This window comes from Peromyscus maniculatus, chromosome 5 (genome assembly GCF_049852395.1).
Source record: "Peromyscus maniculatus bairdii isolate BWxNUB_F1_BW_parent chromosome 5, HU_Pman_BW_mat_3.1, whole genome shotgun sequence".
Taxonomy (NCBI): domain Eukaryota; kingdom Metazoa; phylum Chordata; class Mammalia; order Rodentia; family Cricetidae; genus Peromyscus; species Peromyscus maniculatus.
Genome location: NC_134856.1, coordinates 73,767,009 through 73,783,028, shown reverse-complemented (window position 1 = coordinate 73,783,028; position 16,020 = coordinate 73,767,009). Strand labels below are relative to the sequence as shown.

Sequence of the window (16,020 nt, the reverse complement as noted above, 5' to 3'; positions counted from 1 at the left end):
GCTTTCAGTTTTAATAATTCAGCCAAAAAATACTGAGATTTTGTTAAACTGATTGAGTCTATGCCTATGTATTTCTTTTGTGTGTTTGAGAATGATCTTAACCTGACGTCCTTTTTTCCTTACTTAAAAGCTTTCTCAGAGTTGCTGAATGCAATACACAATGGTAAGTTTTATTAGAATCTTCTCTGGAGGTTCATTTATCACAAAAGTTGCTTTCTGTCAAGAAGCTCAATTGAAAGTTAGAATGGTCTGTGAAATCTAGTGTTCTGGTGAGTCAGTTAATTGTTTGGCACTTTAGGAAAAGCTTCATAGACTGCCCACAGAAGGAGGGTAGATAGGTTATTGCAGTTCATCATCAGTCTGGCTTTCATTGTCTCTTCTAAGTCTTCTATGTTTGCAAATAGTCTCCTTCTGAGATCTGTCTTACTAATGCACTAGTAATTAGTATATACAACAGGAATTTTTTGCTTTTAACTACAATGTGGAATGTAATTTTTGTTCTTTTCAGATCTTTAATCTCTTATATTTCATGTAGTGAATAAATAGAAGGTAGTATTTTAAATTGTGTCTAATTGTGTTCTATTTTCACAATGGGGTTGCATCTTCTGCTTTGGATTCTAAGTCAGCATATAAGGCAAATGCTATCACTTTTCATTTTAACAATGTAATTGTGATGGTCATTATTAGAGAATGTGTGAAATTTCTTCAGTTTCCCCAAGAACTTTCTATAATCCTTTGTTGTCAAAAATTTTTAAATTATATTTATGTATTTGTGTGTGTGTGGATGTGTGTATATTCTGAAGAGTCCATTCTCTTCTTGTACCACAAGTTCCCTGGATTGAATCTGCTTGTCACGTTTGGTGGTGAGTGGTTTTACCTGCTGAGCCATCTTGTTGGCCTGAAAATGTCTCTTTTCATTATGATGTCATCTTTATTGATTTTCTTTTTCAGTTATTAATTGAGCTAATTTACTTGAGACTGTGATTTGAAGCAGTTTTCTAGTACATTTTCTTTAACTTTGAATTTGTTTTTGTAACTGATTGGCATGATGTATAGGTTATAATGTCAGATGTTCACAGAAGACAGTAAACAAGAGACAAGTGACTAATGAGCAAACACAGTGAGCCTCATTGCGTTGAGGGTGAGGTGGTCTATGTGGGGACCCAGAAGTGTTGCTTATGAACAAAAGCATGCATTGACAGGGTTTTGTTTTTGTTTGTACAATACTAGGGATTGAACCCAAGGCCTTGTGTATGACAGAGAAGTGGTCTGCCATGGAATTGCACCAGCTTCTAGTTAACTTCAGCTTTCCTATATAGCTTGTACTTATACAGAAATAGTAATGATAGAAAAAGGGTGGGAAGCTTTTCTTGAGAGTACGTTAAACATTTTACAGGTCTTTTGGGTGTATAAAAACTGAAGAACCTTAGCAGCTTTTTCAGTTTACACAGTTTTATTCACATATGTTCATTAATTTCTGGAATATGAAAACTTTAAGCCTAGGAGGCATACTTAAGTAAAATAGACATCACAGGGAGTAATTTTGATGAACTGTCACAGAGACCTTTCATGCTACTGTGCACTGAGGAAACACTGGGCTGTGGTAATTTGATGGAAAAACTGTTTTGTTCCTCTGCAGGTAAATAAATGTCATCAGGTTAATATCATAAATGTGAACTTTCTTTAAAATTTTGGGTTTTAGCAAATTGAGGTTGAGAGAGAATTCTCCATCCTGTATTACCCAGAAAAGAAGTGAATGGACCCCCCCCCCTTGGTTGTAAAGGCAAATGAAGGATTGATTGCCAGTAAATGATATTTATTCTGATGGTTTTTCCTTTTTTCCAAATATAGATTTTTTTTCTCTCTCCTAAAAATGTACTTTAAACCTTACAGATTAAAAAAAAAAAAAAAAACATGCCTACCAATGGAGAAACTTGAAGCTTTGGTTTTTTTGTATTGTTTAATGTGAAAGTCAGGTTAAACATACTTCCTCAGACGTTTACCAGATTTGTTTCCTTTTTATTTAAAAGTGTGTGTGTGTGTGTGTGTGTGTGTGTGTGTGTGTGTGTGTAGACATGATGGGGAGGCACTGGATTAGAGATCAGAGGTCAACTTTGTGTAGTTGCTTCCTTCTAGCCACCTTTATGTAGGCTCTAAAGATAAATTTGGGTTATTAGGTTTGTTCTTCAAATGCCTCTATCCACTGAGTCACTTTCCTGGCTCCCAAGGTGTGTGTGTGTGTGTGTGTGTGTGTGTGTGTGTGTGTGTGTGTGTGTGGTGTGTATGTTTCTGTTTGTGTTTTTGTGAATGTGTGCATACATATATTGTAGGTATGTGCACCTGTGTGTATTTGTTTTCAATGTAAACTTTCAGACTCCTTTTTTTATTTTAATGATTTTATTAAGAAATTTTCTATTTGTTTTACATGCACCAACCACAGATCTCCCTCCCCTCCCTTCTCCCATCCCCTGATCCCCCCCCCCCAACCCACCCTCCATTCCCATCTCCTCCAAGGCAAGGCCTCCTATGGAGAGTCAGTAGAGCCTGACATACTCAGTTGAGGCAGGTCCAAGCCCCTCCCCCTGCATCAAGGCTGTGCTAGTTGTCCCACCATAAGGTAATGGGCTCCAAAAAGCCCACTCATGCTTCAGGGATGGATCCTGATCCCACTGCCAGGGGCCCCTTAAGCAGGCCAAGCTACACAACTGTGTCACCCAAGCAGAGGGCCTAATCCAGTCCCATGGTGACTCCACAGCTGTTGGTCCACAGTTCATGAGTTCTTACTGGTTTGGTTTGGTTGTCTCTATGTTTCTCCATCATGATCTTGATGCCCTTTACTCATGGAATCTCTCTTTGATTGGACTCCCAGAGCTCGGCCTGGTGCTTGGCTGTGGATCTCTGCATCTGCTTCCATCGGTAACTGGATGAAGGCTCTGTGATGACATTTAGGGTATTCATCTATCTGATTACTGGAGTAGACCAGTTCAGGAACCCTCCCCATTATTGCTAGTAGTCTAAGGTGGGGTTATTCTTGTGGATTCCTGAGAATTTCCCTAGCACTCGGTTTCTCTCTATCCTCATGATGTCTCCCTCTATCAAGATCTCTTTCATTGCTCTCCCCTCTGTCCTTGTTCCAGCTCAACCATCCTGTTCCCTTATGTTCTCATCCTCTGTCCCCTACCCTCCACCCCCCGACCCCCGTTTATTCATGGAGATCTCATCTATTTCCCCTTCCCAGGGCGATCCATGCATTCCTCTTAGGGTTCTCCTTGTTAGCTAGCTTCTCTGCAGCTGTGGGTTGTAGTCTAGTTATCCTTTGCTTTATATCTAGTATCCACTTATGCAGACTCCTTTCTTACAGCCTTCTGGTAAGTATACACTAGTTCCTCTGTTGTGTATACCAGGAATACATTTTATTGCTCACCTATATTTTTTAATCTTCAAGTTGAGTAATGTTACATTTTGTCAGTGTTATTTAGGCACTCTCTAGAATCCTTCTCTTCAGTACTGAAGTGCTGTGGTCATTAAGCAACACCTAATGTCTCTGCTTCCCACCTCTGTAAGATAGAATGGACAGGTTCACATATGCACCCTTGTCCTATTGCTTTTTTTATAGAGAAGCTTGTAGTTTTTATTGTTAGAATGAGTGTTAACCATATTCCGTAGAAGATACCCTTTATCAGGTTGAGGAAATTTGGTTACTGAGTTGGTCTCTTTGTTTTAGATCACTCAGAATTCCTCTTCTTGTGTTAGTTTTACTTGCGTATTTTGTGACAGTTTTATTTCAGCCACCCTAAGTATTTATTTGGCACATAGCTATTCATAGTATTTTCATAGCCTTTTATTTTGATAAGGATAGCACTAAACATGCTATTACTCTTCTTTCTACACAACCCCCTTTGAATTTTTCCCCCTCTTACTCATTTTAACTTGCCTAACTACCTACTTCTGTCTGTCGGTTGGTTGACAAGGTCTCATGTAATCTGTGTAGTTAAGAATGACCTTGATATCATAATCCTGCTTCTACCCTCCAAATGCTGGAATCATAGTTGTGGGGCTATGTATCTGGCTTCTGTTTTCAGTATCTCTAATATTTATTGTTTCCTTCTTTCTTGGGGGGAGGGGGATTTCAAGACAGGGTTTCTTTGTGTAGCAGCCCAGGAAGTCCTGGAACTCACTTGATAGACCAGGCTGCTCTCACACTCATCCACCTGCCTCTGCCTCCCCAGTACTGGGATTAAAGGCCACCACTGCCTGGCTGCTTCTTTATGATACCTTCTGTATATGTGTTGAGAGAAGGAAGGATTGGATTTCTTGTGTTGTAAGGTGTATTAAATCATTAATTTTTAGCTTACATTTTTCTAGATTGGTAGGGAATGAACATGAGTGTTCTGATTTACAGAATGGAATCTCTACCTAAAATACTTAGTTTTCACATATGGACAACACAGTCAGTTAAAAAATCTATAAAATACAGAACCTTATTCAAGACTCTTAGCTCTCCCTCCCCCATTTGATAAATACACATTAAGTACTTTCCACATAGAAGATTATTGTTAGCGCTTTGGGAAAATGCATAGTATAAATGGATCCTGCCTTTGGGGAATACACTCTAAACAAGAGGTAAGTACGTTTCTTAACATTTTCAAGAAATACAGCTAAAATTTTATGATCTGCAATACAGAAGAGTTAGGAGTAAAGGAAAATTACCTTTGAGGGGAAAAGATATGCTGAGAATGTAGTATTTGACCTGGTTACTTAAAAGTGTAGAGGAGTTAGGTATTTGGTCTACGCATCAGAGCCCGATTAGCACAACTAGTCTGCCCCACCAGAGTGTCCTACCACTGCAGTGAGCTGGACCTTCTTACACTAATCATCAATCAAGAAAATGCACTGTTACCTTGCCCAAAGGCCAGTCCTGTAGGAGCATTTTCTCAATTAAAGTTTTCTTTTCCCAGATGACCCTAGCTGTAGTCAACGTTGACAAGCTAGCTAGCACTCAGTCTGTGCAAGGTGACAGTGATAACTGATATTTGATTCAGAACCTAAGAAAAATAATAGCCTTAGCTTTTAGGTCAGTAAGTCCAAAGTAGTGGTTTTTTTGAGTTGGGAAAAGCATAGTACACTGGTTATATACTAGGGTTGATTTGATGATTGCATATAAGAATTGAAAAAAATAGGCAAAAACCAAACAGAAATTTGTTATAATCAGATATTATGGGGACCCAAAAAGGAATGTGAAAGTCAGCATACTCTCCCACCCCCACTCCCACCCCTAAAAAAGGGACGACATTTGTAGTTGTTAGTGAATTGAGTAGCAGTGTCTAGAGGAAGGAAGGCATAAATTTACCAGTATTTAGCCCATAAAACAATAACACTTGGGCACAAAAGAATTGTAGTTAGTTCATATAGGGGTGACTTGAGCCAGTATCTCAGAAATAAAGGTAGGGACGGATGCCATTTAGTTACTTGATAAAGCATAACTGTAACGAATGCCAAGTGTTGTTCTTTTCCCTTGAGGCAGTCATCTAGGAAAACAAAGCTAGTATTTTGGAATATGCTTGCTTAGCTCGTCTACTAACAGGCAGGTAGGTCATACTGGAAGATTGTCATCGTATTCACAACATTCTTTTTCTCCTTGTGTAGTGCAGTTTATTTCTTTGCATACTTTCAGATTAACGTCTAGTTTTGTATTTGTAAAATCTATACCCTAATCAACTTGACTAAACCTGAAGTCACAGATTGTCTTCTGGTAGGCTGTTTTCTATAGTTGGCCCATTATAGAGAATCAGTTGTGCTTTGCTTCCTGGATGAGAGAATTCACGTCTTTCTTCAGTCTTGGATACAGTCTTTCCATCATATTTCTAATATTGCTGCTTGAAAACTTCCACTTTATGTTATAGAATTTTTTTAACATTTAAGGTAGGCTCATTTTTCATGTATCCTTTTACTCTATATGCCCCTCCTGTGACTATCTCTTTAGCTTTATATAATGGATTGTTTCACGTGATTGATTAAAGAATTTCAATGAGCATGTTTTTCACTTTTTGACATTCTTTGTAGTATCTTTTAAAATGGATCTAGTTTGATTTTCTTTTCTTTTTATTAAATCTGTAGTTCTTTTCCCACATATAAAAGTATTTTTTTAAATTTCTAAACGGTCTCAAACCTAGAGGAAGCATTAAGAGAACTTTATTTTTATAAGGCTCTTCAGAATAAATTGCAGGCATAGTGCCCCATCTACCCTGAATGTGCATTCCTACAAAAAGGTCGTTCCGTAGGGAAGCACAGCACAGTTACCGCATCAGGAACTGTAGCTCTGCTCTTACTGCCATACAGTCTTTATGATGTCTGTCTCAGGAATTTGGAAGAAGACAGATATATGAATTGGGGTTCTCTAGACAAACAGAACTGATAGGAATCTAACAAAACTGGGGTTTATTAGTGTGGTTTACAAGTTATGATCTGACTATGGCAGCAATGGCTATCTCCCAATGGGAAGTCTGGGAATCCAGTAATTGTTCAATTCACAAATCGAGATGTCTTGGGATACACCATAATCCCAGAGAAGTAGGCTCTAATACCACTGAAGAGTGAGGATAAATGGGCAGAGAGCAAGCGCTTCCTTCCTCCATGTCCTTTACATGGGTGCCACCGCAGATTGTGCCAGATTTAAAGTAGATCTTCCTACCTCAAAAGACCTGGGTTTAGGGTGGGTCTCCTACCCCAGATGGTTTAATTAAGAAAAATCCCTCACAGGTGTGGTGTGCCCAGTCACTTGAGTCAGTTAATTCCAGATGTAGTCAAGTTGACAACCAGGAATAGCCATCAAAGTGGGCTCCTTATTTTAGGGCTCCCCCTCCCCCCATTGTTAGATTCAAGTTGTTTTCTTTTTGAGAAGTATAATAGAAACAATACTTTCATTGCATAGTATCAAATGGTATAAAATCAGCATTTTGCTAATGTAAAGTTTTTCTTTTTTTATTTATGATGAGTAACTTGTAGAATATGACATGATGATGTAAAAAACCATTCCTTATTATTTCAGTTTTTGTTGGCATTCATGATTTACTGTATTTTTTCAATGGTTGGGTTTTGCTTTGAGTCATTTCACAGATTTTCTGTGTTGCCTTTGACCTCATTCTGTGTCCCTGTGTTTGTTCTCTTTCTCGAGTCCATTCCTCCGATATGTATCTATCCCCTGCTTCTTTATGGTACTGCAGGTATCATTCATTCCTGCTGCCATTCCAGATCAGTACACATTGAACAGCTTAAAGAGCACACTTTATTAGCTTTTGTTTTTCTTTTCCTCTACTTATTCATTTGAAAGAAGTTTAGGTTCAATTCATTTTTGTTTTGTTTTGTTTTGGTTTTATTTGTTTTCTGTTTAGATCTTCACATGGCTGAAATCAAGGTGTTTACTAGTTCATCAGGAGATTCTAGAAAGAAAGCCACATCTAGGCTCACCTGGTTTCTTCCTGCAGTCATAGGACTGAAGTTAAAAGAACACCAGCCTTGGTTGATTGATTTTGCATCTTTCTGTGTTTTAAAACTAGGGCCTTAACTATAAAGCTATAAAATCCTAATCTTATAAGACATACAAGTTAACCATCAGCCACTTCATGAAGGATCAACTTTGATATATTCAGATTTAGGGTGTGTGTGTGTGTGTGTGTGTGTGTGTGTGTGTGTGTGTGTGTGTGTGTGTGTGAATGTATGTATATATGTATATATATATGTTCTCAAAGTTAAACCTAACAAGTAACTGGAAACAAACATTTGTCTAGTGTAGATATACCTAACAGATAATGATCCTCAAGTGCTTCAGAGATCTGAGAAAAGGTAAATTAAATTCTCAGACTTTCTCTAACTTTCCTTTCTGAAGAATATATTATTGTTGTGATGAAACACCAAGAACAAAATCAAGAAGAAGAGGAAAGAGTTTATTTTATTTGGCTTAGACTTCTACATCGTTGTCCATTACTGAAGGAAGACAGGACAGGAACTCAAACAGTGCTGCCAGAGCTGATGCAGAGGCCATGGAGGGGTGCTGCTTACTCCCCATCTCTTGCTCAGCCTGTTTTTTTTTTTTTTTTTTTTAAAAACAGAACACAGGACCACCAACCCGGGAAGGGAACCACTCCAATAGGCTGGGCCCTCCCCCATCAATCACTAATTAAGAAAATGCCCTAACACTTGCCTGTAGCACTATTGTATGGTGGCATTTTCTCAATTGAAGTTCCTTCCTTTCAGACAACTCTTATATCACGTTGACATAAAACTAGCCAGCATATCCTTGTTTTCTTTTTAACCACATATCCTGACTCTTCTGCCATCCTGGTGTTCTTAAAGGTTCATATAATATTATTAGATTCTATTTCAAGGTCAACTAGCCAGTATGTTTTGTTCGGTATTCAAAGCTTCTTCACAGTAGTTTACATAACCAGAAGATTTAAAAAAAAAAAACCTGGGTTATAGGGGAATCCTTTTGAATTCTTCCCATTACAATACTTTCATGCCCATCCTATACTCCTACCCTGACCTTAACGGAAAGTGTTGTTCCTTTATATTTCTCTTTCAAAAAAAAAATTCTTTCTCTTAGAGTGTTCTCTCAACCCTAAAAGTTGGTCTTTTCTTCACCCCCTTCCCGTTTTTGCAGTAGAAGTAATTGAATCATAGACTTTATATATGCATGGAAGGCAGTTGGTCTGGTGTCTTGGTTTATTACCATCTTTCTTTTTTGCTTTTATTTTGCTACTGTAGGGTGTCACTAAATTGCCCAGGCTGACCTTGATTTTACTGTATATCCCAGGCTGACTTTGAATTTCTGGTGCCTTAGCCTCTTGAGTAGCTGGAATAACAGTCCCATATTACCAGGCTAGGGTCCCCGGGTTTTTCTCTTTGATTTTGTTTTTGAGATAGGGTTTCATGTAGCATAGAGTGGCTCAAGATGATGACCTTGAGCTTTATATCATCCTGCTTCCACCTTCTAAGTCCTGGGATTATAAGTGTATACCACCACACCCAGCTCCTCATAGGTTGTTAGTCATTCACAGTACCTATCAGATGAGTTTTGTTCGCTATTTCTGTCTTCTATGGTTCTTGGAGGGCACGCAGAATTTCTGTGTCTGTGCTTATCTGTGTCATCCTAGGTTTTGTTTCCTTACATTTTCTGATCTTGGATTGTGAATTCATTGTATTTGGGTTAAGGTTGTATCCCTAAGAAGGGATTTGTGCACATCCTGGTCAGTTCAGGCCCCAAAGCTATTGAATAGTAAGGTTCTGCTTTCGGGAAGACTTTTTTACCAACTCTACAGTATAAAACAAATTAGACAGGATTCTTTCCCCCACTGTCACAAGATTCCTTGTTGAACTATCTTCAGGTTACCAGGCCCCAAATAATGACACAGAGACTTAATTATGAAAGCTTGGCCTTTAGGTTAGGCTTGGCCCCAGCTAGCTCTTAGAACTCAAATTAACTCACTTCTACTAATCTACATTCTGCCACGATGCATTTTACCTCTTCTCAGAAAGGCACATCTGATTTGCTCAGGGTCTGCTGACAAAATCCCCCCTCTTAGATTCCTCTTGAGTTTCTCTTTTTCTCAGGAAGTCCCACCTATTCTGTCCTGCCTAGCTATTGGCCATTCAGTTTTAAACTAATTAGAAGGCGCCTTAGGCAGAGACACATCTTTACAGTGTACAAAAGATTATATCCCACAACATCCTACCACCAAGACGGGGTTTTTCTCATAGCCCTGGCTGTCCTAGAATTCACTCCGTAGACCAGGCTGGCCTTGAACTCAGAGGTCCACTTCTCTATGTCTTCGAGTGCTGGGATAAAAGGTGTGCACCACCATTCCTGGTTAAGGCAGGATTTTTGTGCTGTGATCATTGGTTTTTGAGGGGTGATAGCCCTCCCACTGATAGTGTGGCCCTTTGAAAGCCTCAGTCATATGAACAGTGTCCTCCTTTTCAAGTTCCCATTCATTAGAGGCTCAAGGTTTCACCTTTTCCTTGTTGGCTTTAAATCCAAAGCTTATGAGTTAACTGGTACAGGATAAGTCCTCTAGGGCAAGCATCAGGCTTTATGGGGTTTTGTTTTGTTTAGTTTTATTTTTATTTTTGACCCCCATAGATGTCATTTTCTTTCTTGTGAGCATGGATTTTCTTTTTAAAAAATTTAATATTCATTTTTACCTTAAGTTATGTGTATGGGTGTTTGTATAGTTTATGTAGGGTATACTTATGTGAGTGCAGGTACCTGACAAGCCAGAGTATTAGATTCCCTGGAACTGGAGTTCAGGCAATAAGAGCTTCCTAATGTAGATGCTGGCAATTCAGTTCTGGTCCTCTGTAAAAGCAGTTTGTGCTCTTAACAATTGTGCCATCTTTTCATCCCCTTAGGTACTCATTTTTAACTTTAACTAAGATGGTTTATTAGTTATCTAGTTTACCTTATTTCTAGAAACAGAAATTCTTCCATTGCTTCTTTATTTATTTTTATTTTTTAAAACACATTATCCTGGCTTCTGCAGCTGCCACTTCACTTAGGATAACTTTCATGTTGTCAAGTCAGTGAATATTTGTTATTCTTCATCTTAGAGTAGCTCTTAACGAATTTGTTTTTGGTAAAGAATTATTGTTGGAAACAATTTATTACTTTTTCTTTTTCTTTCCTTGACACTCAGCTTACCATAACTTGGCTGCACTCTTGACTACTTGTGGCTTCTCTTTGTCCTAGTTCAGTGCTGAAATTCCATGAACTTCTCTCTGTTTTTTCCCCATGATTGCCACTGAATAAAATATTACTTAATGATCTAATTCTACTCCTTAATTTTACTTTCAGGTCTTTGTCCACACTATAGCTATAGTGGTTTGTTTTTTGTTTTTGTTTAAACATTGTCTCATCAAGCTACTCATGGTTTAAGAAATATATATGTGTGTGTGTATGTATGTATGTATATATATGTATACATCTTCAAATTAAGAGGTATTTCTCCCTAGTTCCGTCTCTGAGCATCTTGTTTATATATTTATTACATCAAACTTGCTGATTTTATATGAAATTGTAAAGCTTATGTGGTCATATTCTCTTAGCTGTGGTGTCTGTCTTAAGTTTTCTCTAGTTTTAGTTGTTTGCTATGAATGATTGTCTGAAAATATTCAACAGATAGTTCCAGAAATAATCTTGGGAGTGGCATAATGAGATGTCCTGCCTTTTTACTGTATCCCACCCTGGGTGAGAACTGTCCCTCTGTCTAGTAAAACCATGCTGTATATGTTATGCTTGTGTAGTAGCTGTGTGTAGGCAGACTTTCTGTCCTGCAAGCTGCTCCCAAGTAACCACACAGAAGCTTAATATTTACTATAAACGCTCGGCTAATAGCTCAGACTACCTACTAGCTAACTCATTTTCAATGAACCCATATTTTTATCTACACTTTGCCATGTGGCTTGGTACCTTTTCTCAGTTTGGCATGTCCATCTTGCTTCTTTCTGTGTCTGCTTGTGATTCCAGACTCTGCCCTCCTTCTTCCCAGCATTCTCTGTTTGGCTCTCCCTAACCTTATCCTGTCCAGCTATTGGCTAGTCAGCTTCTTTATTAACCATTCACAGCGACATATTTTTGGCAGCCAGTCTAGAGAAAAGGGTGAGCTCAAACAATGGAAGAAGTTGACCTCTGACTTCTGCATGCACAGACACAATCAAGCACACATACATACACATATATACACTTCCCCAAATCTAATACACATGCAAAGAATTCTATATTCCTCATATAGGCTGATATGCAGAACAAAATTGAACAGTAAACTACTTAGTAAAATGTGTGAAAATATACCAAAATACCAGTTTGTGGGTGATGTTTTTTTCTACCTTTCAATGTATTTCACATTTTTATAACCATCCTTTTATAGGTAATATTAAAAAAAAAGCAAAGTTGGGAATCATATGCAAGGCCTTCTACATGCTTTGCAAACATTGCCGCTAAACTATATCCCCAGCCAGAATAAATCTTCATGTAAAAATGGATGGCCAAGAAACTCAGGAAAATAAGCTGTAACTTTTCTGAACAATGGCTACTTTAATTACATAGTGAGGGTAGTGGTGGGGGTTGGGGGTGGAGGATATTCCATAATCTAGAAAGGGAAAACTAGTTGCCAAAGGGAATAGACTTTAAGGCAACAAACACTTAGGAATATTGCTTTTCTTTTGTATTAAGAATTAATGTTTTTGTTTGTTTGTATGTACTATCTTAGGGTTTTTTGTTTGTTTGCTTTTTGGGTTTTGTTTGTTTGTTTGTTTGGAGATAGGGTTTCTCTGTGTAGTTTTGGTGCCTGTCCTGGATCTTGCTCTGTAGACCAGGCTGGCCTCCACCTCACAGAGATCTGCCTGGCTCTGCCTCCTGAGTGCTGGGATTAAAGGCCACCATTGCCTGGCTTCATTAAGGTTTTTATTGCTGTGATAAAACATCATACCCAAATGAAATTTGAGGAAGAAAGAGTTTATTTCAGTTTATAGTTCCCGCAGGAGCCTGGAGGTAATAAATGACACAGAGACCATGGAGGAATCTTATTTACTGGCTTGTTCTTCATGGCTTGCTCAGCCTGCTTTATATATATATATATATATATATATATATATATATATTTTATTTTACAATACCATTCAGTTCTACATATCAGCCACGGGTTCCCCTATTCTCTCCCCTCCCACCCTCTCCCCTTACCCCCAGCCTACCCTCCATTCCCACCTCCTCTAGGATAAGTCCTCCCCCGAGGATTGCGATCAACCTGGTAGACTCAGTCCAGGCAGGTCCAGTCCCTTCCTCCCAGACTGAGCCAAGTGTCCCTGCATAAGCTCCTGGTTTCAAACAGCCAACTCATGCAATGAGCACAGGACTTGGTCCCAATGCCTAGTTGCCTCCCAAACAGATCAAGCCAATCAACTGGCTCACCTATTCAGAGGGCCTGATCCAGCTGGGGTCCCCTCAGCCTTTGGTTCATAGTTCATGTGTTTCCATTCATTTGGGTGTTTTTTTTCAATAATTGAGTAAAACTGAAATTTATTATAAGCCACAGTCGTCCTAGGGACCTCCATGCTATTTATATAGCCTCTATGGTTCTATGAGTTGTGGTCTGATTGTTCTTTATTTTATATCTAGAATCCACCTATGAGTGAGTACATACCATGACTGTCTCTCTGGGTTTGGGTCACCTCACTCAGGATGATTTTTTCTAGTTTCAGCCTGCTTTCTTACAGCACCAGAGACCACCAACCCAGGGGTAGCACTGTTTTGCCCCACTACATCAGTCCTCAATCAAGAAAATGCACCACAGGCTTTTCCACAGGTCGTTTTTGTAGATGCATTTTCCTAGTTGAGGTTTCTCTTCCTAAATAACTAGCCTGTGTCAGGTTGACAGCCCGTAGCTTCTCAGCAGCATTGATATAACTAATATCCTTTCATTATACTCTTTTGTTGGCCTCAGTGGCCCCAGCCATGATTTTCTTAGCTCACTCGTGTCAGCTTCCTTTATGAATTCTTTTTTCACAAATCATCCTTGAAATATTGGTGATCCTCAAGGCTGGCTGTTCTAGTTTGTCTTGGAGTGAATGAGTGAGTGATTGACTGATTGACTGACTGACTGACTGACTGAGATGAAGTCACACTTTCACCCAGGCTGGTCTTCAACTCATGAACTCAACAGATCCTTACTATTACAGCCTCCTGAGTAGCTGGAACTACAAGTATTTTGTCAACAAGGTCAACTTTGTTTGTTTTGTTTTCTCAAGACAGGGTTTCTCAGTGTACCCCTGGTTGTCCTGGAACTATCTCTATAGACCTGGCTGGCCTGGAACTCACAGAGATTGGCCTACCTCTTCCTCCTGGGTGCTGGGACTAAAGACATGCGCCATCACAACACAGTAAAGGCCAGCTTTTAACAGAATGTCAATTTGTTGTGTACCAATTTTCACCTCCTAACAAATAGCACTTTTAATTTTAATCAAAAGTGAGAATCCTCTGACATATTTTTCTCTACTCTAGTTAGCAAATGTAATTAATATAGCATCAACTTTAGAGGATTCTAACCTATCGGTGTGCTTCAGATCCACCCCTTTTTATATTGGCCCAGAGAAGCATAAATTTCCATCGAATTTGTGTAACTGCCTAGTTTGGGATGTTCTGTATGGCAAATATGTTTATAAATAAAACACTGATTGGCCAGTAGCCAGACAGGAAGTATAGGCAGGACTAACAGAGAAGAGAATTATGGGAACAGGAAGGGAAGGAGAAGACTGCCTGCAGCCACCGCCAGGACAAGGAAGATGTAAGGTACCAGTAAGCCACGAGCCATGTGGCAAAGTATAGATTAATAGAAATTGGCTGAATATAAGAGTAAGAGCTAGACAATGATAGGCCTGAGCTACTGGCCAAGCAGTTTAAATAATATAAGCGTCTGTATGTTTATAGGTGGGCTAAGGGACTACCGGGTCTTGGTGGGACCCGGATAGAAAACGCTCCGGCTACAACTGCCGCTCTTCTTTTTCCGTCTGTCCTCTCAGTCCACTTGTTACACAGGGTTAGGGTGAATCATGATGTGAGCCTTGGTGTCTTCCCACTGATAATAGCACATTGTAAGTGCCTCTCTCCTGTTTGCAGGCTCCTGTGAGTTCCTCTCCAGTCTCTGTCTGAGTAGCACCTATCAAACTTTTTACATCTTGGCTTACTATATTTTGTTTCTTCAGATAGATCTTACTGAGTCTTAATTTTTTTATTCTTTGTTGTTTGAGACAATGTCTAATGTTGCTTAGGCTGGCCTTGACTCTGAAAATGTTCTTGAATTTCTGATCATCCTGTCTCTAGTTGCAGAGACCTAAGATCACAAGCATGTGCCACCTGGTCCTTTGTGGTACTGGGAATTAAACCCAGGGCTTTATGCATCTAAGCAAGCACTCTCACTGAGTTACATCTTTAGCCTCCTAATTCTTTTGTTCATATTAAAGTCCCTTTTCCTTGTTCATTCTAGTTCGTATTGGAATGCATTTTCATATCTTTTTGTAAGCTTGTCTTTGTAATTGAACTGTATATTCCTGATGAGCACAGTTTCATCTTGTTTTCAGTTTTATTTCTGCTCCAAGCTCATTGCCTGTTTCTTAGTAGTTACTAAGTACTTAATTTGTCAACTGGATGAAGGGACAGAGGAATGGGTGGATAAAAGAATGTGAATCAATACATCACTGCCATCCACTGTATTTTTCTGCATTATCATTTCTGTTCTCTGCCCTGAACTTCAGAGAATTTCCCTAGAGCTTGTATGTTGTAGGATTTACTTCCATTGAACTCAATGATATGTCCGATTGATTGGGATTAAAAACTGTAAAACTTGTAAAAGATGGAAATAGAATGAAGCTAAATAGAAAATGGTGGTGGTGGGGCTGTAGGAATGGCTTCGTAATTAAAGAGTACTTGTTGCTCTTGCAGAGGATTTATTTTATGTGTATGAATGTTTTTCCTGCATGTATGTATGTTTACCACATAGATGCCTGGTACCTGCAGAAGTTGGAAGAGGGCATCAGATTATCTGAAACTGGAGTTATGGATGGTTGTGAGCCACCGTGTGGGTGCTGGGAATTGAATCCAGGTCCTCTATAAGACAGCAAGTACTCTTATCTTCTGAGCCATCTCTCCGGCCTCTTTTTTTTGGTTTTTCAAGACAGGGTTTCTCTGTGTAGCTTTGCGCCTTTCCTGGAACTCACTTTGTAAACCAGGCTGGCCTCGAACTCACAGAGTTCCGCCTGCCTCTGCCTCCTGAGTGCTGGGATTAAAGGCATGGGCCTCCACTGCCCAGCCAGCGTCTAATTTTTAAGTTATTTTATTATTATTATTTTAAAGAAAGTATATACAGAAAATTTAAGCAGTCTTACCTAAGTGTTGGTGCCAGGGTGGTGAGTGAAATCAGGGATCTTCCTTTAACTTCTGTGACATGAAAGGAGGAATATTTGATTGGCAGTATT

At 39.1% G+C, this 16,020-nt stretch overlaps 1 protein-coding gene across 46 annotated transcripts in view; it reads left to right on the top strand.

The window, feature by feature from the left end:
* The window catches only part of Mllt10 (MLLT10 histone lysine methyltransferase DOT1L cofactor), a 171,156-nt gene that overhangs the window by 119,639 nt on the left and 35,497 nt on the right, over positions 1–16,020 (top strand). For 22 of the 46 annotated variants that reach the window (XM_076572632.1, XM_076572663.1, XM_076572664.1 and 19 more), the window contains one exon: positions 131–163. The exons of the other annotated variants lie outside the window; for them this stretch is intronic. In XM_076572632.1, coding sequence (XP_076428747.1) covers positions 131–163 — 33 coding nt within the window. The remainder of the gene's footprint in view (positions 1–130; positions 164–16,020) is intronic. 46 annotated transcript variants of the gene reach the window in all.